This window comes from Phascolarctos cinereus, unplaced genomic scaffold (genome assembly GCF_003287225.1).
Source record: "Phascolarctos cinereus isolate Bilbo 61053 unplaced genomic scaffold, phaCin_HiC Scaffold_5;HRSCAF=322, whole genome shotgun sequence".
NCBI classification, from domain to species: Eukaryota; Metazoa; Chordata; class Mammalia; order Diprotodontia; family Phascolarctidae; genus Phascolarctos; species Phascolarctos cinereus.
The window spans coordinates 240,911,726-240,938,800 of NW_027555958.1; the positions used below are offsets into that span (position 1 = coordinate 240,911,726).

Consider the following 27,075-nt stretch of genomic DNA (forward strand, 5'->3'; position numbering starts at 1 on the left):
GTAATAAATGCTTATTGACTGACCATTAGAAAGGAGGGCTCAATCTTGGGGTATGCAGGGGAATGAATGGAATAGAATGTAAAGGTGAAAAAAAAAATTTGTGTACATCCCAAACACACACCGCACACACCCATTATTCTAGACTATCCATCCCTGTCTTTCTTTTTCCTTAATGTGGATTATCAAATGTTAACTGATTGAAATCACTAGGGCACAGGGTGTGAGCAGAACCAAATTACTTAGCTGTTACTCCATCCCAGCCCCAAACTACATCTAATCTTATCTATACTATTTTACAGGCAGCTAAACATAGTCACAATGGATAGAGAGCTGGACTTAGAATCAGGAAGACTAATCTTCCTGAGTCCAAATCTGGTCTCAGACATGTACAAGTGACCCATGTGACCCTAGGCTTAAGTCACTTAACCTTCTTGGCCTCAGTTTCCTTATCTGTAAGATGAGCTGGAGAAAGAAATGGCCAACCACTCCAGTATCTTTGCCAAGAAAACTCCAAATGGAGTCCCAAAGAGTTGGACATGATTGAAATCAACTGAACCACAACAAAATACTACCCTTGATCCAAATCCATAGTTCAACATTCCCTCTTGCACCTTCTCACTCAGGATGGATAGGAAATGTGTTTTAAAGTAAAATAAATCTGATTTAAAGATTTTTAAATGTCCTGTCCATTTCTTTTGTAGCAATTATGCAGAGGGCAGGTAGGTGGTGCAGTAGATACAGCACCGGCCCTGGAGTCAGGAGGACCTGAGTTCAAATCCAGTCTTGGACACATACACTCACTAGCTGTGTGACCCTGGTCAAGTCACTTAACTCCAATTGCCCTCATCCAAAAAAAAAAAGCAACTAAACCACCTGTTTGTCAATAATTCTGAGCTGTTTTGCTGGCATATGGATGGATCCATACACTCTCACCTGATCTCCCTTTTGATCTTTGACATCAGCTAGCATGGCACTAGCACATCATCTGGGCATATATTAAGCACTCAATAAATACTAACTGATAATAAAGCCAGCTAGATTTAGGGGGTGTTAAGAAAAGTTAATTGGTCCTCTAAAGAATAAAACTTATGATTCTGACAATCCAAAGAGAAAAAGGGTTTTAAGATATGCTAAAGATAAAAAAGTATTATTTTATTATATAGATTATAACTTCTAGTTGTAGAAATATAACCCTCTAGTACAAAAAAAACTTAAAAGTTACAGAACTTTAGAGTCTGAAGGGTCTTCAGAGATCTAGTACAACCCCTTTATTTTAAATAATGTTGATTTTTTAAAAAATTAACAGGCATTTATTTTCTCTCCCTTTTATCTTCTTCGCCCCCCCAAAAAAGACAAGAAAGAAGAAAATCCTTGTAACTAAACATACATAATCAAGTGAAACAAATTCCAACATTGGCTATGTCCAAAAATACAGGGTCAAAGGAGTAAAAAGTAACTTATCACAGCTTTTTAGTAGCAGTCTGGACTAGAACTTAAAATTCCCCATTGACACCCTTTCTACTTCACACTACCTTTACATTACATATGTGGGTCTGAACTATAATTAGTATTACAGAATTTAGAAATCTCAGAGTTGTGGAAGCAGTTCTATAAAATCAAGTCAGGGGTAAAGAAAATAAAGGGCCGTCGTCTAACCGCCCCACCTGCACAACCCAATGGGCTGGCAAGAGGCTGGTGCTCTTTATTCAGCACGACAAGGGGAAGCTATCTCTATGGTTACTTCTCTGGAAAGGCTAAGAGATGGGAATGAAAAACAAGGGTTTCCAGGCAGGTTGTGCTGGTGCTGATGCTGTTCATCATAACACAGTTTGAGACAACTGCACAAATGAATGAAAGAAAATGGCTCCAGAAATGAGGATCCACAGCACCGCGAGGCAAATGCTTGTTATTGGTGTTTAAAATCCTGAATACCCAGGAGGGAAGAAGCCGGGCAAAGGTGAATATTACTGCGACTGTCTCCAATGCAAAAGCATTCACATGGACAGTATGAATCAGTGACAATTTGTACATGTGATCTACCCTAAAACTAGAACAAATAAAGAATAACTCCATCCACCTCAACCACAAGACACATAACGAGCCTCAAGTTGAAATTAAATTAAAAAGGTCACAAAACAGAGCACGATGCTCTTTAATTCACAGCAGAGATACAGAATCACCATGCTGACCCAAAGCTTGTGTGCAAAATGAGGCCCAAGATTAAGGAGAACACACTAACAGCAACAAGTCACCATAAAAAATATGTAAGATGGAAAAAAAATTGGTATTAAAGTTATGCTTTAATATTGAGATTCATTACATAGAAAAATCTACGCTCAATCTTAAAGACTTCATTGGGCATATATAAATGACTATAAAATGCCACAATGATACAAAGGAAGAAAACATTGAAAGATTTTTGATTCTCTGATCAAGGCAGTGACTGATCATGACTTCACAGTGAAGCATATCTTCTGCTTTTAGGCAGAGAGGTAATGGACAATGAATAAGAACGAAGCATGGTCACTATTTTAACTTGTTTGCTTATCTGAATTTATTTGTCACAAAAGGGAAAAGGAGATCATAAATAGGAAAAGGTAATAAAAAAATGAAGCACCAATAAAATATTTAAAAAGATTTTTCTATTAAGAAATAATGCTTAATTTTAGTTCCAAATTGTGAGTGTCTCCCCAGGTGTAATATGTCACCATTAGCCACTGGGCATTAGACACTAGATTATAAGTTCACAGGTTAACATCATCTGTTGATCAGATATTTACAGTTTCTAACGATTAGATTTAGAGGCAGCTAGGTGGTACTCTGGATAGCGTGCTGGGCCTGGAGTCAGGATGATCAGAGTTCAAATCCCACCTTAGACACTTACTGTGTGACCTTGGGCAGTTCATTTAAGCTTTGTTGGCATTAGTTTCCTTAACTGTAAAATGAGGAACAAGAGCTCCTACTTCCCAGGGTTGTCGTAAGGATCAAATGAGAAAAGATGTGTAAAACCCTTAGCCCAGGGCCTGGCACACACAGAAATGTAGCTATCATTATTATTGTTGTTGTTGTTACTGTTGTGTGTAAATCTTTAGGCTGGATATGTGACACGCACTGAACCCTGTCACAAGGTTGGGACCCTGAAAGCAGGTATTGTTTCATTCTTGGTATCTGTATTTCCAGTACCTATCACTGTGCCTGGCATATGGGACACATGCTTAATAAATGCTTGTTAACTGACTGTCATTAATCGCATCCCTTACTAATAACATGTGCATCCAGCTTCTAAGATAGTGAAGAGGGACAGCTAGGTGGCGCAGAGGATAGAGCGGCTGGCCCTAAAGTCAGGAGGACCTGAGTTCAAATCCAGTCTCAGACTACACACTTGACACTGGCTGTGCGACTCTGGACAAGTCACTTAACCCCACTGCCTAGCCAAAAAAAAAAAAAAAAGAAAAGAAAAAGAAAAGAGAGATAGTGAAGAAGCTGGACCTGCACAGGAGTTCTGAGATTCTCCCAGAGATTGAGCAAGCAGGGCCACATCAGAAGCAGTGCAGAGGAGCCTCAGACCACGAGGGCAGATTCCTGAGGATCTCCCCAGAGCTTTAGAAGGCTGTTTATTTCCACACTTTTGGGACATTGCCTTGTTACTCTCAGACAGCAGCCAGTTTTACATCTGTGTGGAACTGATTCTATTTAAATATTCCCTTCTCTCTGACCTCGGCACAGGCGGAATTTTCAGAGTTTCGTCTCTGTAACATGAGTCAAATTGTATTCCTGTGATTCTGCACAAAATGCAACTCCACAGAAGCATACAGAAATGTTGTTTGAGACCTGACCCCCAAATTCGATTATTTTAATGGAATTTCATTCCCTGTCTACAAAATAAACAGGCCAATGATGCAAACAGGGCAAGAATAATACAAGATTTGGTTGCTTAAATGAAACATAACAAGAGCTTAGGAGGAAGCTCCTTTGAAGATGATGAATTGAATATGCCTGAACCTGATCTTCAGGTTAGTACACTTTCTCATTTCAAATGTGTTCCTTAAGACTGCCTGCCTTTCCAGGTTATAGCTTTTCAGTACCTTTGTGAGTGCCCGGAAATTTCTTTATAATGCTTATTTTGTGATGCAATAATTTTTAGGTTGCTACACATAAATGACGGATGTAAAAAGGATTCCATTTACAACTTCTAATGTAGTACAGACCAAGTACTCCATGACTAATGTTGAATGATCGTTACTGTAATAACTACATTACTGTAGTACATTACAGTACTGTAACTACATTAACTTGTTTTGCTCAAAAGAATCCATTCTCAACCTTCTGGATTGTGACTACGTATTTGTCATCAACTTCATTATCATATACATATCATATCATAGTTTCAGGGTGATTAACTAATGAAATCAATGTTGCCTTGTGATATATCACCTAGAACAAGAGAAAGAGGATCATCAATCTTCCTGAAACAACCATGGATAAATAAACTTGCAGGAAAACCTAGAAGATTATAGTACAGATTAACTGATACTGTGACTCAAGAAAAAAGAAAAACTTCTTAAAAATCAGAACTGTCTGGAAACAGAGTGGGCTGCTTCAGCAGGCATCAAGATTCCCATCACAGAAGTCTTCAAGGGAAGACTGTGATCCTTAGCAAAGTTCTCAATAGGACTCATGATTTAGGAGAAAGAAGTAGGAACTTGAGCTCCCATCCAACCAAGAGATTTCACAATTTTATATAAAATATTATAAAATAAAGCACCTTAGAACTAAATTGGCCTAAATTTGGTAGATATTTATAAACTGTTCCACAAGCTATTCACATCTCATTTCCATTTTTACATGCATCTACATATATAATATTATATCATTGTTACATTACACTGTTATGTCATAACATAGTATATCATATGATGATATATTTGCAGTGTGATGTGTGTGTGTGTGTGTGTGTGTATATATATATATATGTATGTATTATATACATAATCAAGTTAGGTCACTAGACTAATCACAGAGCAGTGAGTAGTATTCTTCCATTCAGCCACCAAAGTGAGAATTCCCCCCCCCAATAGCATTTCATTTTTTCCAATTACATGTAAAGATAGTTTTCAACATTCACTTTTATAAGATTTTGAATTTCAAATTTTGTTTTCCTTCCCTCCTTCCCCTCCCCAAGATGGCAAACAATCTGATATAGGCTGTACATATCATTTCCCTTTTAAAGAAATGGGAATTTCCTTTGAAAAATTATTACAATATTTGGAATTAGTCTCCAGATTTTGGTCCCATTTCCCTACTGCTTTGGCTAACACATGATTTTGGTAACCTATTTAGAAGGGCTTATTTTTAGAAAAGGCAATGAAAGATATGGACAAGCTGCAAATGAATCTATGTAAAGTCCTAAAGCAACAATTAGCAGTAACACATTAGGATTAATTTTTTTTAAACCTGGAGCCCTTGTCTAAAAAAGAATTGAACAAAGTTCTGAAAAATAAAAGACCTAAAGCAGTAAGACTGTTTTTCCATTTTTTAAGTGAAAAAAATTAAGTCAAGGGGCAGGTAGGTGATGCAGTGGATAGAGCACTGGCCCTGAATTCAAGAGGACCTGAGTTCAAATCCGGCCTCAGACACATAACACTTACTAGCTGTGTGACCCTGGGCAAATCACTTAACCCCACTGCCTAAAACAAAAAAAACAAAACAAAATAAAAATTAAGTCAAATCTCTCTATGAGCCTCACAGAGCTATATAGAATTTTCTATATGTCTTTTCTTTGTTCTCAATTTTTCAGCTAAATGCATTATCAATGTCATAATGAAATTTCCTAGGGAAAATAGGATCCATATACCAAGTATTCTTTATAAAAACTCTTTACTTCTAACATTCCATCAAATGACAATTGAACCTCAATTAGATAAGGAAAATTAACATTACTCTTCCTTACACTGGTTTTGATCTGTGAAAGTTACTAACTTTTCCCAAAGTAAATTTCATCTGAGTCTTAAAAATAATTACATACTCATGACCTTACAAAAACTATACTACAATTAAAATGGTTACACATTAAAGCTGAGAGTTTTACATTTTCTACAAAAATGACTTGAATTTTTTTTTCTTTCTGATATTAACAAGTTACATGGTGATTTTTTGCCCAGATCTCATTAAGCTTTATCTGGGAAAGATTGTTGTAAACTGTTCAATTTGGAATCAGGAAGAGGCAGGCTCAAATATAATAAAACAAACAAATAAAACAAGCATTTATATGGAGCTCTAAGGTTTGTAAAAGTACTGTGTACATATTATCTCATCGATAGATTCCCGATACTTAATAGATGTGCAATTCTAAGCAAATCACTTAATTTCTTTAAGCTTAGTTTTCTCCCCGATGAAATAAGTGGACTGGACTAAAAAGCCTCTAAGATCCCTTCTACTTGAAATCTATGATCCTATGATCCTATTTATTTCCCAGAAGCTGAGACAGTTCAAAGTGCCTGAAAAATAACACTAGTACATACCCTTTGATTATCATCAGCAGAAAGGTCTTAAGAGATAAGGAAATGTGCTACCACAAGGGGCATACAAGGAGCAGTTATGTTGACCTAATAATATTGGACTCATGAATCAACAAGCATTTATTCAGAGTCTACTATGTACCAAGCATTATGTCTGCCAAACTGTTCTTTGTAAGTTACTAGAGATACACACAATAAAGAAAAAAATCCCTACTACCAAGAAGTTTGTATTCTAACAAGAAGACGACAAGGACATACATAAGGATGCAGTGAATAAATAAATTAACAGATACAAAATAGTTAAGTACAAGATCATTTTCACTGCCACCCCTAACCCTGTTTTTTGTTCTCCCTGAAACCTCCAATGCCTTCACCCATCCACCAGTTCTGTCCCAGGCCATCCATCTCCCCCTCACTGGCTATACTCTCTTCTCTTCCTAATTCTGATTCCTTGGTGAACCAGTTCAACTCCTCTCTCCAATAATCCATTACTCTCTCACTCTAGCACCAATCTTGCCCTGCCAAGCCTCACAGCACTGGATTAATTCCACAATGTCTTGCTTTCAGTTCTACTCATTTGCTCATGAAAGAAGCTGGAGAAAATCATGAAAGGCTACTCCACTAAAAGTCTGTGTTAAATAATTTCAGCTGGGCTTTCACTAGGGCAAGGCAATTCTTTAACACTTTACTATCTACACTGCTTTTGCCAAATCTTATCATTTCTCCTCAAACTTCCCTTCCCAAATCCTCTCAGCTAAGAACCATGCCTCATATTTCAATGAAAAAATTGAGGACAGTTGCTGAGAGCCCCCTCTTGGACCCTCCTCAGCTGACATTCATTCAAATGCCTTCTTCCCATGGATCTCCTCCTTCATCCATCTCATAAGAAGTGGCTCTTCTTCCCCATACAAATTCCTCTATACGTACAGGTAATCTCACCTCATCCTGCCTTCTCCAACAGACTGCCCTTCTTCTACCATTCCCACTCTGTCACTAATCTTCAACTTCTTGCTTCCTGCTTACTGCTTATGCCTGTCCATCCCAAAAAACCCTCATCTGATCCATCCATTCCCCCTAGCTATAACCCTCTAATCTCACCTCCTTTTGGTGTCTAAACTGGAGAAAGTCATTTAAAAGTTGGTGCCCACCCCCCTTCTCCCTTTCTTTTTAACACTCTGCAGTCCATCTTTCAACCTCATCATTCAACTTAAGACTGCTCTTGGCAAGATACTGATAATGTCCTAATTGCCAAATCTCATTTTCTCATTCTTCATCCTTCTTGGCCTCCCTAGCTTCTGATACTGTGCATCACTATCTCCTTCACAGTCTTCTCTCTAGGTTTTTGTTACACAGCTCTCCTCTGGACTCTCGTTCTACCTCTCTGACTGCTTCTCCTCAATCTCCTTTGCTGGATCTTCATTCAGTTTTCATTCATCAACCAGGGATGTTTTCCAAGGCTCTGTCCTGTTCTCCACTCCTACTACGCTATTTCACTTAGTGATCTCACCAGCTCTCCTACACCTCTCAAACTCAGTATGTGCAAAAACAGACTCATTATCTCTCCCCTTTCCCAAATCTTTCCCTCTTACTAATTTTCCTATTACTGTCAAGGGCATCACCATCCTTCCAAGTCACCCATACTTAGGCCTAGGTGTCATCCTTGACTCTTCACTCTCATTCTCTATACCAAAACTGTTGTTAAGTCCTGTCAACTGGACCCCTCTCCCCAGTCGCCACCACACTAGTGCAGGTCCTCATAACTTCTTGTCAGAACAATTTATATCCCCTTCTGATTGGTCTCCTTGCCTCAAGTCTCCCCATTCCAGTCCATTCTTCACTCAGTTGTTAGTGATCTTCCTAAAAGCCCAGTTCATCCCCCTATTCAATAAATTCCAGGATCCTCTTTGTGGCTTTTAAAGCCCCTCATAAACTAACCCCTTCCTATCTTTCCTGTCTTTTTCCACTCTACTCCCCTCTACCTATTCTATGGCCCAGTGACCCTGGCCTCCATGCTGTTCCTCACACAAGATACTTCATCTCCAGATTCTGCATTTTCACTGGCTATCTCCCATGCCTGGAATTCCCTCCCTCCTCGTCTCTGTCTCCTGGCTTCCTTTATATCCCAGTTAAATCCCATCTTTCGTAGGAAGCTTTTCCAGTTATCTCTTAATGCTAGTGCCTTCCCTCATCTCCAACTTATCCTGTGTATACAGGTACATAGTTGTTTGCAAGTTGTCTTACCCAGTAGAATATGAGCTCCTTGAGATCAGAGACTGTTTTTCACCTTTCACTGCTCTATCAGGAGGTCCCTCAAAGATACCACAGAGCTGTCTTTCCTCAATAGTGTTGTCCCAACATTTTAGTGTTAAAGCCAGCAAAAGACAGTAGAGAGAGCACTCACTGAATGTGGAGTCCATGGACGCCAGAAATGTAGCATCAAAACTCAGAGTTGCTTGGAACTTAGGAGGTCACTAGTACAATCCTTTCTTTTTTACAGATGACAAAACTGAGGCCCACAGAGGTTGGAGTGGTTTGTCCAAAGTCACACACAAACAGTAAGTTACAGTGCGAATGAGAACCCCAGGGCCTCTAACTACACATTTCAACATTTGCCTGAACTTTCTAGCTCTGCGATTTGCTACCTGTGTAGCAAGTGACCTGGAGCAAGTGAGAACTTCTCTGGGTTCCAGTTTCTTCATCTATAAAATGAGTGGGCTAAACAATCTTGAAATTCCCTTCCAGCTCTGAATCCTCTAACATCTAGGATTTCCCCATCATGTTTTAAAGAAAGGTACAATGTTGTATGGTGTTAAGTATTTCAGTGAAACTATCTGCAAACTATATTTAGCTTAATGCATTATAGATAGATTCTGAGACTTTCAGACAAATTTCTGAAGGGCTGCCTTAATTAACCAAATTCATTTCAAGAGAGACCTAAAACACTTACACTGGGGGAACCACTTGTGAAATAAATATGCCACATGCATGGGAAGAAAAGAGGAGGCAAAATCTCCTCTTCCTCTGAGGCTTTTGAAGGCTTTTTTCTTTTAGAATGGTGTTAATAAAGTAAATTCATTTGGTCAAGTTCAATTACTAATGGGTCTGCTGGCTTCATTCAGAGAAACTGTTCTACGGCCACAGACTACACCTCTAGCCTTAACCAACCGCCACACAAAAGTATTTTTGTCACAAGGAAGCAAAAGATGTGTATGTGCAACCAAGATAAAGTGCAGATACTAAGAATGAATCCTTAATGTGTTTGCATACCAAGCAGGGTATATATATACTCTTTATTGGTTACAGATTTGTCAAAAGTTCCACTTATGTTATTAAATAATACCTTGATCTTATCTACTCTTGAGGCATCAGTTATCACTTTGATACAAAATTGTTCCTAAAACTCTTGCCAGCCATAACTGCTTTCCTGAGCTCTGGTCCTGTATTTTAAATTGCCTGTCATAGTGGACAGAGTGTTGCACCCAGAGGCATGACGATGTGGGTTCACATCCCACTGCAGAGCCCTACTGGCTGGGTGATGCTGGGCAAGTACTTGACTTGTCCGTAAAATAAGGGAGAATGGACTAGAAAACATCTCCAAGGTCCTTTCCATCTCGAGTACTACAATCCTGTGATTCCTACTTAGAAGACTTACACATGCCTCAGTTAGTTTGTCCAAAATGGAACTCATTTTCCCCTGAAAAAAGTCTGCCCCACTCTCTTGCTAACTTCCCTATTTCTGTTAATGGGGCCATCATTATTCCAGTGATCTTGGCTGGAAATCCTTGACTCTTTGATCTTACTCTGAAGTAGTTGTTAACAAGTGTGTGTATGTACAAAGTGTTTTCTTCACAGTATTCTTCTAAGACAGTTAACATAATAATTATTATTATTATAAGATTGTTAACATAATCATTATCCTCATTTTGCAGATGAAGAAACTGAGGCTTAGAAGCGACCAATGCTGCAGATTACCTTAACTAGCCAATTTTGGCTTGAGTTTACTTACACCCAGGTCACAGTATTCTTCCCCCTACAGAGGTATATTACATCCTGTCAATTTTACACCAGCAATATACTTCAAATCCATCCTTTCTCCTGCTACAGCCACCACTCTAATTATGGCCTTCATTTGTCTCCACACCCATCCATTGTAATGGCTTCTTATCGGGGCTTCCTATCTCCAGGTGTGCTTCATTCCAATTTATCCTTAATACTATTACCAAAATAATCTTCCTAAAGTACAAGCCTGATTATATCACTCCCCTATTCAAAAAGATCCTAACTATAAAATACAAATGCAGCCTCATGCTCAAGCACCATTCAACAAGCATTTATCAGGTGTCTACTATTTGCTATAGATAACTGTGCTAGGTAATCGGAATAGAAAGGGAAAACAGGCAGTGCCCATCGGAAGTTTACATTCTGTCTGGAACTAACATGTATGCAGGTGAGTAAATACAAGATAAATGATGGGGGGCCTGGGGTGGGGTAGAGAGGGAGGAGAGCACTAACAGCTCAGGGGTTTAGGGAAGGCTTCATGTAGGAGGTGAAAAAAGCTGAGCCTTGAAGGGCATCTACCCATGGGGCTCCAATTTGCCTCTGTAGCCTTATATTATACTCTTCCCCTTCACACAACCTATACTCAGATAGAATTCTATTGATTATGGTCCCACATTCCACCTGCCCTCTCCTATCCCCTTAATTTTGAATCACTGTTCTCCATGCTGAGAACAGGTTCCCCTTCTTCATCTCCCCCCCATTCATTTTTGCCTAATGAAATTTTTCAAGACCCAAGTGACTGTCACCTCCTTGATGAAGTCTTTACCAATTACATAACTAGACACGATACTTTTCTCTTTGATTCTAAACTCATTCTATTTGACCCCTCCTATGTATTTCATTATATTCTAACATCCATTGTAGTTATAAGAACATAGGTCTTATTCTGCTTACTACATTTAAGCCCCTTAAGAGAAGGGTCTATGCCAGTCATTCAATTTATTAAGTTAATTAAGTGCAAACAAGTATTTGTGTACCCTCAGCACTTGGTATAGTTCCTTAAACACAGCACACATTTCATAAATGTCTGTTTTAAATTGATGTTTTTTCTTAGAACCTAGCAACCATGAGATAGCTGGTGGACAAAGTAAAAGAAAAAAAGAAAGCAAAGCTAGGAGGTAATTTCACCTAACACATTCAAGAGAATCCTGCAATTAAATTTACTGAGAAGGATATCAGACTCCTTAATGGGAGCCAAGCACCATAATGAATACTAATGCCTTTAGTCATAAAAGGGTACAAAGTGAGAATGCAGAATTTATCTACATCAAGAGAATGATCTCTACCGTCCCACTTTCTCCCTATCTAGACATTTTTAAAAAGAGGAATGTGAAACACTCAACAATGTTATTTATTATTCAAAAAAATGTACTGCCCTCATCTAAATAGTGGTATCTCTCAATACAGTTAATTGGCAAAAGCTAAATTTACTAGTATAAAAAAGGTGAATTAATTTAAAAGCTTTCATGAAGAGAAAATTTTGCAATTTCTTCCATTACCAAGAGACCTCTGGGATTAAAAATATACCATAATAGCTTCATAGCTCTTTCTTTAAAAAATAGGGACAGACAGACAGACATTGAGAGACTATAAACTTATCTATTAGCAAAGTCAAGTGAACGTGAGGAATAGGATTTCACATAAAGCCTCTAACAAGTAATGACAAAGAACCAAAGCAACAGGATTTAAAAAGCATTTTGATCCTCATCTCTTTCCAAGTTCTTCCTCGGCTCTGAAACCACAGGCTTTTTTTCTTAAATAATCACAGCTGCTGTGATGCACAGATGCTGTTCTAGTTTTACTGAACTCTTTGTATTTCTTTATTTGGAGCTTCATACATTTCATTTACTTAATATATTATTAATAATATCATAATATTCTATTCCATTAATATTTTATAATTTATTCAACTACTTTCAGCCTCTAACTTAAAGGCATCAAGGATATTTCTAGCTTTTCCAATAAGAAATAAAGTAGCTATAAATATTTTTGTACTTTTAAAATTTAACAATTTTTAGGATAATTTCTTAGCAAATGGAATCCTGATCTCAAAAGGCATGATTCATTTGGGACCCTCACTGAAAATTGTCAGAATGCCCTGAGAAATGTTTTTACTGGTTTAAATTCCCAATAACGAATTATGATATCTGTGATTCTATAGCACAGCCAACACTGAATTTCATATTTTTGCTGTCCACTATCTTTGCCATTCTAGTGGACTGTAGTAGTATCTTAAGGTTGTTTTGAGCAGTATCTTTCTGATTACTAAAGAGTTTGTGAATCTTTCACACCGTTATTAAAAATCTATATTTTCTCCTCTGAAAATTGCTAGTTCATATCCTTTAAAATAGTCATCTCCAATATGTGGATAGTAGCATTACTCCAATGAGCGCATAACAACCAGGAGATAGAGTAATGTATTATATTCCACCTTCATCCAATGGGGGGTGGAGTCTCTAACAGAACCACTTCACCTCTTCCTTCAGCTATGCAAGCTCCCATCACTTCCCTCTGAGGTGATAATTCCCTCAGGATAGTGATAACCTAGTCAGCTACTCTAGCACACTTAGCAGTAGATGTGCAAGTGACATTGGGAAAATTCTGTGCCAAATAAGTTTTGTGATTCCTTTTAGCCTTCTGATCTTTTATTTTTTAGGTGGAAGATCCTATTCCTATCCCTCTTTTCCCTCTCACCTCCTTCCCAATTAAAAAAAAGAAAAAGAAAGCCTCATAACAAATATGAATAGTTGAGAAAAGCAAATTCACACATTGGCCATAAACACAAATGTATGGTGGCGGTTAGGGTATTTCTTCAATTAGTATTCTGAAACTGTGGTTTGTTATTGAATTGATGAGAATTTTAAAGTTTTTCAAATGCAAAGACAAGAAGAGCTATCTTCACTTTGGGTTTACTTCCCGTGACTTGATGAAGTGAGTTATGTTACCAAATATTAAAACATGCAGATAACAGCTGTTGTGACCTTCAAATGAGATACTATATGTATAAGGTATTGTCCCTTTAAAAGGTAAAGCTTTTTCATATGGAATGGTTTGAGTTCTAAAAGAAACAGTTACTCTAACTCAGAGTCCTGAGATAGTTATTGGTAATTTTTAAGTGCGACAAGCTGTTTCATAGTGGAGAGAATCAGACATCAGAACTGCTAATGATTATGGAGCAAAGATAATTTATCTGAGTATAGACAGAAAAACAGAATTTGGTGACTAAATATAAGTTAAGGGGGGGTTGTTCAGAGAGGAACCAGAGTCTGAACCCAAAAAATTAAGAGAAAAAAGAGAGGGGGGTGGAGGCAAGGTGAAGGGACAAATTTTGAAGCTCCATCAGCCAAGTTTGAAGTTAACAGTTGTGGAAGCATAAGGCCAGCTGAGTAGAGGAAGAGCTTGGAAGCAGAGAATCATAGAAGTCAATCAGAAGATTGAACAGTTTGGCTGAGGAATTCTGCCCGGTGAAGTGTAAGTCAAGCACGCTGATCACTCAGTTTAACAGGGAAGTGTCTGTTGAATAAAAGCGCTACAATCATCAAGGAATTTTTATGGACAGTTCCTGACCTAGAAGGAAGACACTGAAATTTATAGTTCTAGAGTTGTGAGTCACCCTCACATGGGTATTCCTCACTCACGTTCTCCTTGGCAAGTTTCTGTGGGTGCCCACTCTGTCCACAGGTACTGAATGCATTGGTTTGAGAGTGTGACTCAGGTTTAGATGTGGATTGTGACATATTTTTCCTTCATTTGCCTAATTTATAAGCACCTGTAATGTACTTGTTTTGTACAAACAGAAGAACCTAAGTGGGGTCTCAAGACCTGAAATAGTTAATAAAGATCCTGAAAAAGTCTGAGTCCAATTATGCAGTTGTGGTCCTTCTCTGGGAATTTAGAATAGCCAGTGTGAGAGCACATTGGAGTAAACAAGTCAGCCCAGAGATTGAATTAGTTAGATGTCCAAAAGTGCCATATGTGGGGCAGCTAGGTGGCGCAGTGGATAGAGCACCAGCCAGTCAGGAGGACCTGAGCTCAAATCTTTCTTCAGATACTTGACACTTACTAGCTGTGTGATCCTGGGCAAGTCACTTAACCCCTTTGCCTAGCAAAAAAAAAAAAGTTCTATGTGAGAGATGAAGACATTACAGTGCAGGTGGCTACCCCAAACCCATTACACATGCAAAATGCTTTGCATGCAAAACTTAAAGTGGTATATAAATACAAGGTATTCTTATTTTTATTCTATTTAATTCTATTCCTACCTAGTTTACCTAACTCCTCTCCCCATTCTACAATGTCCTTTGGATGTCCCACTCTAGTCTTAAAAACTCTTGCATATCTTCAAATTTTTCAATCAATATTCTTTCCACCTTCCTGTCTTTAGCTGAAACCTGGCTTCTTTCCTCTTGATACTACAACCCTTATAAATATCTTTCACCAGAGGAACCCTCCTCCCAATTCCCACAATTCACCGGGCCAGGAACGATCTTAGTGTACTTCTTGCTTCTCTAAGTGTCATAACAGTTGACCCTCTTTTGAAGCTCATGCTGCTCAATTATACCCTCCTCCCCCCATAATAACTAATATTTATTCAATATTTTTAGGGTTTATGGAATTTTCCTTCTAATTATTCTGAGAAATGGGAAATTAAAATACTGTATCCAATTTAGAGATAAGGAGACATGCTCATAGAGGTGAAATGGTCTTCCTTGGTTTCCAGACTCCAAAGTACATTGCTTTTTCCAATACAGTACACACTGCCTCTTCTGAATTCCTTGTTGCTGTCATCGACAGTCCAATAAGTCATTCTACCAAATTTCTCAATGGTTAGTGACTGGATCATGGTTTTCTTCAATATCCTATCTTCTACCATCCTTGGGGACTAACACGCACCTACTTTTGCTACGTGCTCTTATGGACACACCTTAGACCTCGATGCTTCTCACAGTCCATTCATCCATCCATTCCAATTTTTACAAAGAACCTATCATAATAGGGGCTGAAGATACGAGGCAAAGCCAAAAACAGTTCCAGCCCTCTAGAAGTTTACAGTCTACTGGGGTGGAGCCAGAGATACACTTTGTATAACAATATGGTGGGTGAGGCCCTAACAACCAGGTGGTCTAGGAAAGGCCTATAGAAAGTTACACTTGAGCTGAGCTTTGAAGGAAGCCAGGAATTCTAAGAGGAGGCAGAGATAAAGAGGGAGTATATTCTAGACATGAAGGACACTGGCTAAGGCAAGAAGAATGGAGGCAGAATGTTGTGTTCAGAGAACAAACAATTAGTTTGGCTGGAATATAGAATGCTTGATGGAAAATGTGCACTAAGCCTGTAAGGCAAACTAAAGATAAATTATTAAGGCCTTTAAATATCAAAATGGGGAGTTTTGCTTTTATCTGAAAGGCAATGAATAGGGAAGTCGATGGAGCTTCTTGAGCAAGGGAGCAGTAACATGGTCGGACTTGTGCTTTAGGAATATCAATCAATTTGGAAACTGTGGAAGATACACTGGGAAGAGGAGAGCCTGGAGTCAGAAAGCCCAATTAGAACGGCAAAAGTCCAGGTGAGATGTGATGAGGGCTTTAACGAGGATGATAGCCATAAGTAGACAGAAGGGAAAGGATCTGAGAGATCTTCAACTTTTAAATTCCATTCTCCCACCTCCTATGGATATGCTCATCCCATTCCTACTAAATTTATCCTACACCCTTATTAAGACCTCTGGTGCTTGACCCATCCATTTCTTTCACTCCATCTCCTTCACTCTGGTCTCACTCGCCTCCAAACCCAGACTCTGCCCTGCAGCCTGCCATTTTAATATTTCACAAATGATGCTCCTAGAATGCCTTGTCGCACCTCATCAGTTTCTAACCCTCATCCATGGTCCTTCTCTCCTACTTTAGGGCCAATCAGCACTACTGAATAAAATCACCATTTTACAGCACATAATCTCATCAGGGGACAAAATCAAGAGCAAAAGCTGGGAGCTTCAAAGAGGTGAATTTAGGTTTGATGTCAGGAAAAATTTCTTAACAATAAGAACTATCCAAAAATGGAAGTGGATGTTACTTCAAGGGGTAGTGGCCTCTTCATTTTTGGAGAACAGAGGATCACAGATTTAGAGTTAGAAGGATCTCAGAGGCCCAGTCAGGTTAAGCAACCTACCCAAGGTCACAATAACTAGCATAAGTGGTAAGATTTGAACCCAGGTCTTCGGGACTTCAAAGTCAGTGCTCTTTCCACTGCACCACGATGCCAACCTGTATGATTACTTCACTGGTATTGTGTTAGGAATTTCTATTTAGGTATGTTTTGGACTAGATGACCAGTGAAGCTTTCCAACCCAAAATCTGTGAGGCTGTGGCTAAGTTCTTTATTTCACTGATGTTCAAGGTCATTGCTACAAGTTAAAAATGAACATCAATATTTGGCTTGCTAAGAGGAAAGCAAAGGCTTAGTATTCTCAAAACACACACACACAAAGAGTCTCCAATTTCATCTCATTTTGGGCTTCAGCAGTTTGTCTAAACAAGAAAAAGGAAGAGAATAAGAGCTAAACTCTAATGCTGGCATAATATGACAAAGTATACATCAAAATAAGAAACAACTTACTCTAGACAGACTTCAGACAATTTAATTACAGTAATTACGGTAATATAAGTAAGGGTCAAGCCTAAGATATTAGCAATAGTTTGTCTGGTTCATTCTGGTACCATTTTAGATATTTCAAATGGTTAAGAATAAAAAAATCCAGCGTGTTCAAAAACAGCTTTCCCTTCCCCACACTGATGACTTACATTTTCATGTTTCATATGCTTAAGTAATCGCAATTCCCTGTAAGTCCTTTTTGCATGGATGATGGACTGAAATGGTCTGGATAGCTTCTTCACTGCTACACGTAGTCCTGTTTTCTTGTCAAAAGCAGCACTGCAGGGGAGAAAATAACATTATTGTAAATGTTATAAATACAGGTTAAGAGAATTTACTTAAAATGCTTATTTCATTACTAATTAAATGGTTTAATTACAAAGATAGCATGAAAATTCTACTCATCTCAAAAAATAACATACAATATCCTATTTTGACATCCTGGTTCAAAATTTACCCCCCAAAATTCTAGAAATATTTACAGAAAACTTTTTTTTTAGCTATTTCAAAAACCACTGTTCTATCTCCAGTAATGAAATTCATGGCCTAATTGCTTCAAGAGAACTTCTCTAAATGAGTACAAACAGATCTCAGGGTATAGCCAGAGGCTTCCACACCTGGATGCTCTGAATCTCTTTCTTTGGCAAAGTGGGCAGTCTTCTAATCTTGAATGAATAAATGCAGCAATTAGAAATGCTTAAAGTTCATACTATATTTCTCAACAGAATATGTTTCACAGGAAAGACATCTTCCAAGGGAAGAGAGCCAGGACTAAGGATAGACAAGTCATGCAGTTTTCAAGGCTACAAAACTCAGGGGCTGGGAGTGGGGGGGCACAATGAGGTATACTTTTTTTTTAAACATTCCAGAAAGTCTGCTCTCCATGGTCCATAGCTATTTATTATGTGGTAAGTCAAGCTGAGCCTTTATTGTAAAAGGTACAAGGTCCCAGGAGGACAGTAATATATATAGTATAAAATTCTTCAAACTCATAGTTTGTCTAAGGTACACAAATGCCTTGTGTCAGCTCTATATCTGAGAGGAGCAGTTAAGAGTCTACCTTCACTGCTCCATTCAGATTCTCTTCCACTCAATCACCTTCATGGCAGCTAACATTTTTGCATCAGTCTCGAGACCTTCAAAATTCAAGACTGGTATAGAGCAGACCTGCACAACATATGGCCCGCCAAAGGATTTTGGGCAGCTGTCACGTAACTGCCACCTCAACTCCTTTGGCAGCCCCTATGTTGTGCAGGCCTGGCATAGAGGGTCATAAGACTAACAAAGCCCTAAGTTTACACATAAGAAAGATACTATAAATAGCTAAATAAAATGTGGTTAAGGAAAAAATTACTTAAGTTGGCAATATTCCAAGTAATGCCTAGCATATGAACACAAAGGAACTTCTTGAGAATGCAGTTTTGTAACCACCACAAATAATGCCAGAATATAATCAGATTCCACCATTTTTTTTTGGAGAATTTACACATTTAACAAAGGTCAAGTGGTCTGATTTAGGCAAAAGTAACTTGCAAAGATGTTTATGTAAAACTAACACAACTGTTCTTCCAATTAAATGTTAGATGTTCTGAACATTTTTGTCATCGAGTCATTATTAGGTTAACTAAATAATGTGTGACTAAATTAATAACCTACATATTAAGGGCCAGTAAATGAACCTTTACAGTTAAAATAGGAATTTTACTGTGCTAAACTCTTCTTGAAAAAATATCTACCTCTTAATTTTTAAATGCCACTTAGCAAATAATGTGACATATTCAAATCCTAGAAGTCTCTAAACACTTTCAACAAAAAAGGATTTAAAAGAGGTGGTATATTTTAACCTATACTTTTAAATGAGCACGTAACCACTGTATGAACTATGAAGGCCTTACTTGACAGGTATAGAACTGTTTTATTTTGCCTGTTCTTGTACTAGTGAGATAAGAATGGTTTCACATTTTAAAACAAAGTATATTTTAAGAAGCGTATTTAAAATGTAAAAATTATTCTAAGCTCAGAGGCCATACAAAACAGAAGGGTCAGGGACCCCTGCTTTAGACAAACCCCTGTCCCCTATTCACACCACTTTGCTTCCTGAACTGAAGACACACTGCAAAATGACTTTACAGAAGACAACTACAAAGTCACTGATTACACTTTTGATTTCCTCTCCAAATACTACATCTCTTGCTGTCAAAAGAATTTAAAGATAACCAGAGAAAAAATATGAAGCTGATTGGGGAAAAAATATGGGGGAAAAATACAACCCCAACAGATGATAGAAGCACAAGAAGACATGATGGGCGGCTACCATTGCTCCTGTAATCCTGGAACTTTTGTGCCCAGGACTTTTGAAGTATGATTCTCACAGAATCCAATAGTTCATCTTATTTAACAAAGGTATGTTTTGTGAATAAATAAGTCTACGAAGCAGGTCGTACCAAACACTGCATACAACCCAGAAATAAATCAGAGTTGATAGTTTAAACTGCTTCACTGAAGTGAGAAAATGAAATTATAAAATATTTAATTTTTAATGTGTGGTGAGCTATATACCACCAAGTGAACACAGACTAAAAAATGTCAGTCACCAGGAAGGCCAGGAAATAAAATTATTAGACCTCTAGGCAAGTAAGATTCCCTAACCAAGAGGTTCTCTAGGAAAAGCATCATCATGTGGTAGAAACAGTGCTAGATTGGGAGGCAGAGGACTGAGATTTTGCCTCTGTAACTTACTCTTACCTGAGTGACCCTGAATATGTAAGTTAGCACTGATGAAACGGGATGTCTAAGGCTCCTTCCGGGCCTAAATCTATTACTCCTATGATCCCTTTCAATGACTAAGTTACCTTTGATGGAGTCCAAAGCAGAATTGCTTGACACCAAATTCTAGTACATTGTGAAAATATAGTGTTTGCATGTAAATTAATATAATTTTAACCTCAAACAACTGGTTTTTCAGCATGAACAAAACTCCCCCCCAAAAAAGCTTAGATATGCACAGATGAATCTAAGCAAACACAGGAAAATGATTAACACAAGTCTAGAATATCTGTTGTACTTTATAAAATAAGTATTCTGTGATTTCAAATAAAAACCATTTCTTGTTCTTGGCATAATTTCTATGGCAACCCATTTCTATGACAAACTGATATTCCAAATTATACCATTTCATAACTACCAAAAATACCAATGCTAAATCTAAGTCTGATCACATCACTCCCCTACTCAATAAACTTCAATGGTTTCCTATTGCTTCTAGGATCAAATATAGGTCTTTTCTGATGAGCTTTTAAAGGCCTTCATAATCTGGCCCCAACTTAACTTTGCAATTTCATTAGCCATTACTCTCTTTCCTACCTCCACAATCTACCCACACTGGTCTTCTTACAGTTCCTCACACATGACACACCCATCTTGGTGTTGGCAATGGCTACCCCCCCCTCACCCAGACAAGACTGTCTTCCCACCTCACCTCTACTTAGAATCACTTTTTCCTTCAAAACTGTTTTCAAGCCATACCTTCTACGGGAAACATTCCTGATCTCTGTCCCCACTGCCCCATTTGTTTTAAACATATTAATTTATGTACATGTTGTTTGTTAATAAAGTGCAAGTTCCTTGAGGTCAAGGATTGTTTGATTTTTGCCTTTGTATCCCTCATCTGGCACAGTAAGTAGCACACAAGCTGGCATTTAATAAATGCTAGTTGACTGATTTAAGTTCCAAGTACAATTCTAATCAACATGGGAACTAGAAAATCAGTTATTGTTGGACTGCAATTGTGAATGAATCCAATCCGCATCTGAGCTCTGGACTGGAGCAGACCCACAGTTGCTCGGTCAATGAGAGCATAAAGACTACTGTCCAGTGCCCAGCAGACCTTTTCTCCAAATTCCTCTTAATTCAGAGAATTTGTTATCCCAAGCAGAAGGCCACCTAGGCCAAAACTTCCCTTCCTCTACCACCATCAGCCTGCTGTATCACCTCCATCCACCACAGCCCAATACTTTCTGTATTCCTATGGGGCTCTGCTCTTCACTGTCACTATGTCCTCTTGACCCCATTCTGTTGTGAGCAAATTGCCCTACTTAATAGACTTTCCCTCTAACACTTCTCCTACCTCTTTGCAATCACTTGTCACTCCCTCCCTCCAAAAAAAACCCCTCCAATAACACTGACTCTCTGGCCACCATCTCTAGCCTTAGATCTTCTCTCATCTCCCCTGCACCCCCAACATTTCCTTAACCACCCACACAGAGGCTTAGGAGAATGATTAAGCCTATTCCTTGCTCTTTACAGCCACTTCTAGACCCCTTCCCCTTTACCTCATCTAGATTTAGGATCCATTTCAGACCCTGCCAGCAGTTTACCAACCCCTAGATCATTTCCCTTCTTTCCTCAAGCTCATGTCTTTCTCTCTAGCCTAACCTGTTCCCTCATACTTGGGTCCCTCAATATACACATACAGGCATGCCCCTTTCAGATTATGCTGACTGAAGGGTTAAAGATAAATGTGAGACTTGCATACAAAACAACACTAATAAAGAAGGCAACTGAACTAGAGCAAAGACTGCCTTAATAACTTGTTTCCCAGATGCTCATTTGCACAAGACCAATAGGAAACCTTAAGAGTTAAAAAATGAGGGAACCCTGAAGTCCACAACAGTTGTGTGATTATTAGGCAAATGTCTGTTGTGTGGTTACAGTCTAGCCTGCTGAGATAAGGATCTGGTAAAAGAGCTGGCTGATCACTGCAAGATAAGAATGATCTCTCATTAAGGGGCCCCAAGCTTTAAACAGGAAGGTTGCCAAAGAAAAACCTCAGCACTAGTGGCAAAAGAGAGGCTGTACCTATTTATATTGTCACCAGCTGCCTGGGAAGTGAAAACCCTTAGAGGCCAGCTAAGGGTGCAGAACTAGGGAAGCTTCTGTGCCATACCCTGCCACCTCCACCCCCATCCCCTAAAGGGTCTCTGCAGTTTATGAAAAAAAATTCACCTGGCAGCAAGGAGGCCCAGCCCAGGAGATGCGTAAAGCAGCCCAGCCTAGCAAACAGCAGAGCCATCCTTCCAACATGGAAGCCACACCCATCAGTGAATTTTATAAGAATAGGGCCACTAAAGAGAAAGGTTTGAGAAGCTGGAAGTTCTAGAGGTGTGACCCTATAAGTCTACTTCACTTCCATGGTCTTTCAAATTTGTGCCTGCTTTCCTTGTGTGCATTTGGGGGAGAGGACACTCTAGGTTTATGGGTGGAGTCTTATATTTGTTGCTTTGCCTTTTGTGTAAATGCCTTCATTGAGAGTTAAGGAGGGGCAGCTAGCTGGCGCAGTGGATAGAATGCCGGCTGTGGAGTTAGGAAGAACTGAGTTCAAATCCAGTCTCAGACCAAACACTTGACACTCACTAGCTGTGTGACCCTGGGCAAGTCACTTAACCCCAACTGCCTGAGAGAGAGAGAGAGAGAGAGAGAGAGAGAGAGAGAGAGAGACAGAGAGAGAGAGAGAGTTAATGAATCAGACAGCTAATCTGTTCAAGGGAAGCAGGTAGCTGAGGAGCTACAATGTAGGAGTAGCCACTCACAGGGTAACCCACAGAGCCCAGAGAGTAGTACCTAGCACCACTCTGGGGACCCAACCTGCAAGCATGAGTGCAAACTGGAGAGGAAGTCCAAGGAGACTAAGGGGGGGGGGGAATGTTAAGGGAACATTCCTTACTCATACTTGACTCCTTAAACATGTTCGCTTCTCCATTCATCAAGTTTAACTCCCATAACCGGCACCTGCAGCCCACCACTTTATCTCATTATTCCCTGACTGCCCATCCCTGCAAACAAAACTCTGGAATTCCTCTATGTGGCCACAACATCCTGTTCCTCCCTCCAAACATCTTCATTCCCAGTAATCACTCCCTTCATGTCTTCCCAGTCCATCACCCCTGCTCTGGTCTGTCTTTTCTCTTTTTGAAAATTTCATGATATCATCTATCCTGGAATCCCTTGCTACCTTGTTCATCCTCTCCAACCCCTCAACACTGGATTACCCTCACTACCTACTGTCTTCACTCATATCCTACTCACGAGCATTTGAATTCTGTGGGAGGAAGTCATAAAACCATGCTAACCAGCTCCATTACAAATTTATACCATCTAATCTCAACTGGGCCATTACTGGTCTACTGCAATCCTCTTCTTTGATTACTTGAATTCATATTACATTCCCCAAAGCATCTGTTTCAAACCTTATCTCCTCAAGCTGTCTCTTCCCTTTCATCAGAGGAGCTCGCCACATATTTTAACTGAAAAAATGAGGGCATCTATAAGAAGCTCTCAAATTTCCTTAACATTGCCCCCTGACTCTTTCATTCTTTGCAAGGCCTCCAGAAAGAGGTTGTCCTCCTCACCAAGAACCAGTCTCACTGCCTACATTCTTGATCCCATCTCTCCTCTACCAAAGCTTTCTGTCTTTGAAAATTATGGGGAGGGGGGGAAGAAGGATCAATCTCAATCCACTGGCTCTTTCCCTACCACCTACAAACATGCAGGAATCTTTTGTAGATCTTGAAAACATCCGATTGACCTCGGCATCCCTTCAGGTGGCTGTCTCAGATTGCTCTTCCATTCTATAACCAAACTCTTAGAGGTGACAGGAAGGGCCTTCTGCAGTTGTAGTTTGAGTAGAATCTTGGAGAAAGCCAGGTATTCTGAGAAAACAGAGGTGAAGAGGGAGAGCATTCCAGGCAGGGACAACCAATGCAAAGGCATATAGTGACAGCAGACAGAGTTTCATGTGTGAGGAACAGTCCGAAGACAAGTATGGCTGGATTGCATCATGAGGAGATGAGAGTAATATATAAGAAAACTGGAAAGACAGGAAGGAGACAGGGAAGATCTTGAAATGCAAGGAGTTTAATCTGATGAGGAGTCATGGCACAGAGTTTGCTGAGGAGAGGGTCACACCTGCATTTTAGCCAGATCACCCTGACAGCTTTGTGGAGGATGTTTTGGAGTGGGGAGAGACTTGTGACTCTGATGAGTTAGGAAGCTATTGCAAAAATTCCAGGTGAGAAGAGATGAGGGCTTGAGCTATAGCAGTGACTAATCAAATGTGAACACCTCTGTCGGTCATTTAAAGACCTTCACAATCTGGTTTCTACCTGTCTTTCCAGACTGATCTCACATTCCTTCCCTTAATGCACACTCTGCTCTAACCAAATGAGTCTACTTGCTAGGACAGGGTGCAGTGGATCAAGCGCTGGTCCTAGGGTAAGGAAGACCTGAGTTCAAATTCAGCCTCAGATTCTCACTAGCTGTGTGACCCTGGGCAAGTCATTTCCCCTATTTACCTCAGTTTCCTCATCTGTAAAATGGCAGTGAAAATAGCATTTTCCTCCCAAGGCTGTTGTGAGGATCAAAGGAAATAATAATTGTAAAGCACTTAGCCCTGTGCCTGGCATGTAGTAGACACTACATAAATATTATTATTATTATTATTACTGTTGTTGTTGTTCCCTATACATGGCATTCCATTTCCTATCTCCCTGCCCTGGATCCAACAAGTAAGCCTATGTCAGGAATGTTCTCCTTCCTCTTCACTTCCACCTCACAGAATCTCTACTGAGCACCACCTCCTGCAGGACATATCTTCTGATCTCCTCAACTGCTAATGTCCACAAAAAATCACTCATACCTGCCCCTTGTACCTATGTTGTATATGCTTACCTATGTACATGCTACTTCCCTCTAGTAAAATGTAAGCACCTTAATGGCAGGGTAGACCCCCTGCACATTTTGTTTGTATTTCCAGCGCCTAGTGTAGTGCCTGATACACAGTAGATTCTCAGTAAATGCTTGTGAACTTAATACGAACTAATTCAGTAGAAATATTTTCTGAAATGCTTGAGTTTAACAGTGCCTTTCAAGAAAGAAAATTTTATCATTCTGTGACTTTATATTATGTCCTTTCAACAGCCCACCAAAAACAAAAACAAAACATGTGCAAGCTTCAATGAGCAACTACAATCACCTATCACTGTAGTCAGAATATCTGCAATCCCTGAAGTTGTATTTGCTACCTATGAATGCAGTGCTGAAACAGCTAATATTATGGCTCTGCAACACTTCCAAATGAACTCAGGACTTTATTCCTCCGGGATCTGCTGAACATATATGACATGCACAGCGCTGTCTAAGGGGCCTTGGAGGGCAGCTAGACATCACCCAATAGATAAATCATCAAAAGACAGAAACAAGTGGTCTACAAAAGAAGAGCTCCAAGCTATCAACAGTTGTATTGAAAAATACTCCAAATCACTAAGAATAAGATACATGAAAATTAAAACAACTCTAAGGTTTCACCTCAAATCCATCAGAAAAAAGGAAAGGTACTTCAATGGTCTTCTTTTCTTCCTTTTTCACTACCTGCCCACTGGGGGAAAATGAAATAAAAACAAGGCCCTGGTTACAAACCTATAGTCAACAAGATCAAAATCAGGGAATGTTCCTTAAGGGCAGAGTTTAAATCGAGTCCTAAAGGAAATGACAGCTCTGGCAGAAAGCAGTGAGACATTCCAGGCAGGGGGGAAAAAGAAAAGAGGAACTATTAGGATACAGGGGAGTTATTAATAAGAACCACTGGCTCTCACCTTGAGTACGTATGGGGACTGGGGAAAATGGGCAGTAACCTGCACAGGGTTTACAATGCTTATTTTTCTGACATACATGGCCAAGTAATTATGTATGCTCTAAGTGCAGGCTGACATCCACCCTACAAGAATAAATAAAAAGGCTCGAGTACCCTTCCCATGCTACCGGTTATCAGGGAGAGTGAAATGTTCCTTTAAAACAGATACAAAATAAGAAAGACAGTATTCATTGTGAAAAAGAAAAAGGCTCTGACGTGGGAATCCTGACCTGCATCAAGAGGGTGCAGAGCACAAGAATATCTCAAGGAACAGAGAGGGAAGAAGTACACTGAACACTTAATGCTAAAAACCAGACATAAGACTTTTTCCCAGTGAGAAAGAAGCTCAATCTGAGGAGGACGCCTGCAGTCCGAAGAATGAGGATACAAAGTCACAGGCACATTGAGTAGTATTGGTTGGTAACTGCCTGAAGGGTACAATGAAGCAGTTATTTGTTGACCTGTTAATAACAAGAGAGGTCTGCTACATTCCCAGGGAGTGAGTCCAGGGGATGACAAAGAATCAACCAAGACCAGTGAAATTGGATGAGGATGGACATTACTCACTTCTGGGGATTCCCTCGTGAATCCAGGGAACATTGCTAAAGATTACATTATGGGTAAGAATCTAAAGACCTTAAGGACAGGGATAGTGTTTTTATAGGACCATAGATCTAAAACTTTCAGGGATATTAGAAAACCCCTCATTTTACAGATGAAGGAACTGAAGCCCAGAGGGTAGGTGTCTCGCCTGGGGACACAGGGGTGGTAGGGAGCAAATCTAGGATTTGCATCTTAGTTTCTCTGACACCACCATCACCTCCCCTTCCCAAACTGCACGACTATTAATCAAAGGTAAGGACTTTAGAAAAGAAAGGTCTATTTAAGCAGGCAATAGCTGGTGAAGAATATGGGTATGTTGAAGAATGGATTCAAAGGCAGCTGGGTGTCACAGTGTCACTCTGTCCTACAGTCAGGAACTGGAGTTGTTGGGAAAATCTAAATTCGAATCTCACCTCATATCCTTAATAGCTATATGACCCTGGCTGGGCAAATCATTTAACCTCTGGCTTCAGCGTCTTCATCCGCAAAATGAGGATAATACCATTTACCTTCCAGGGTTGTTGTGAGGATCAAATGAGACAATGTTTGAAAAGTGTT

At 39.4% G+C, this 27,075-nt stretch overlaps 1 protein-coding gene across 3 annotated transcripts in view; it reads right to left on the minus strand.

Moving 5' to 3' along the window:
- MAPK14 (mitogen-activated protein kinase 14) overlaps positions 1 to 27,075 on the minus strand; it is a 97,466-nt gene that overhangs the window by 39,330 nt on the left and 31,061 nt on the right. For all 3 annotated transcript variants that reach the window (XM_020999668.2, XM_020999667.2, XM_078155404.1), the window contains exon 2: positions 17,378 to 17,507. In XM_020999668.2, coding sequence (XP_020855327.1) covers positions 17,378 to 17,507 — 130 coding nt within the window. The remainder of the gene's footprint in view (positions 1 to 17,377; positions 17,508 to 27,075) is intronic.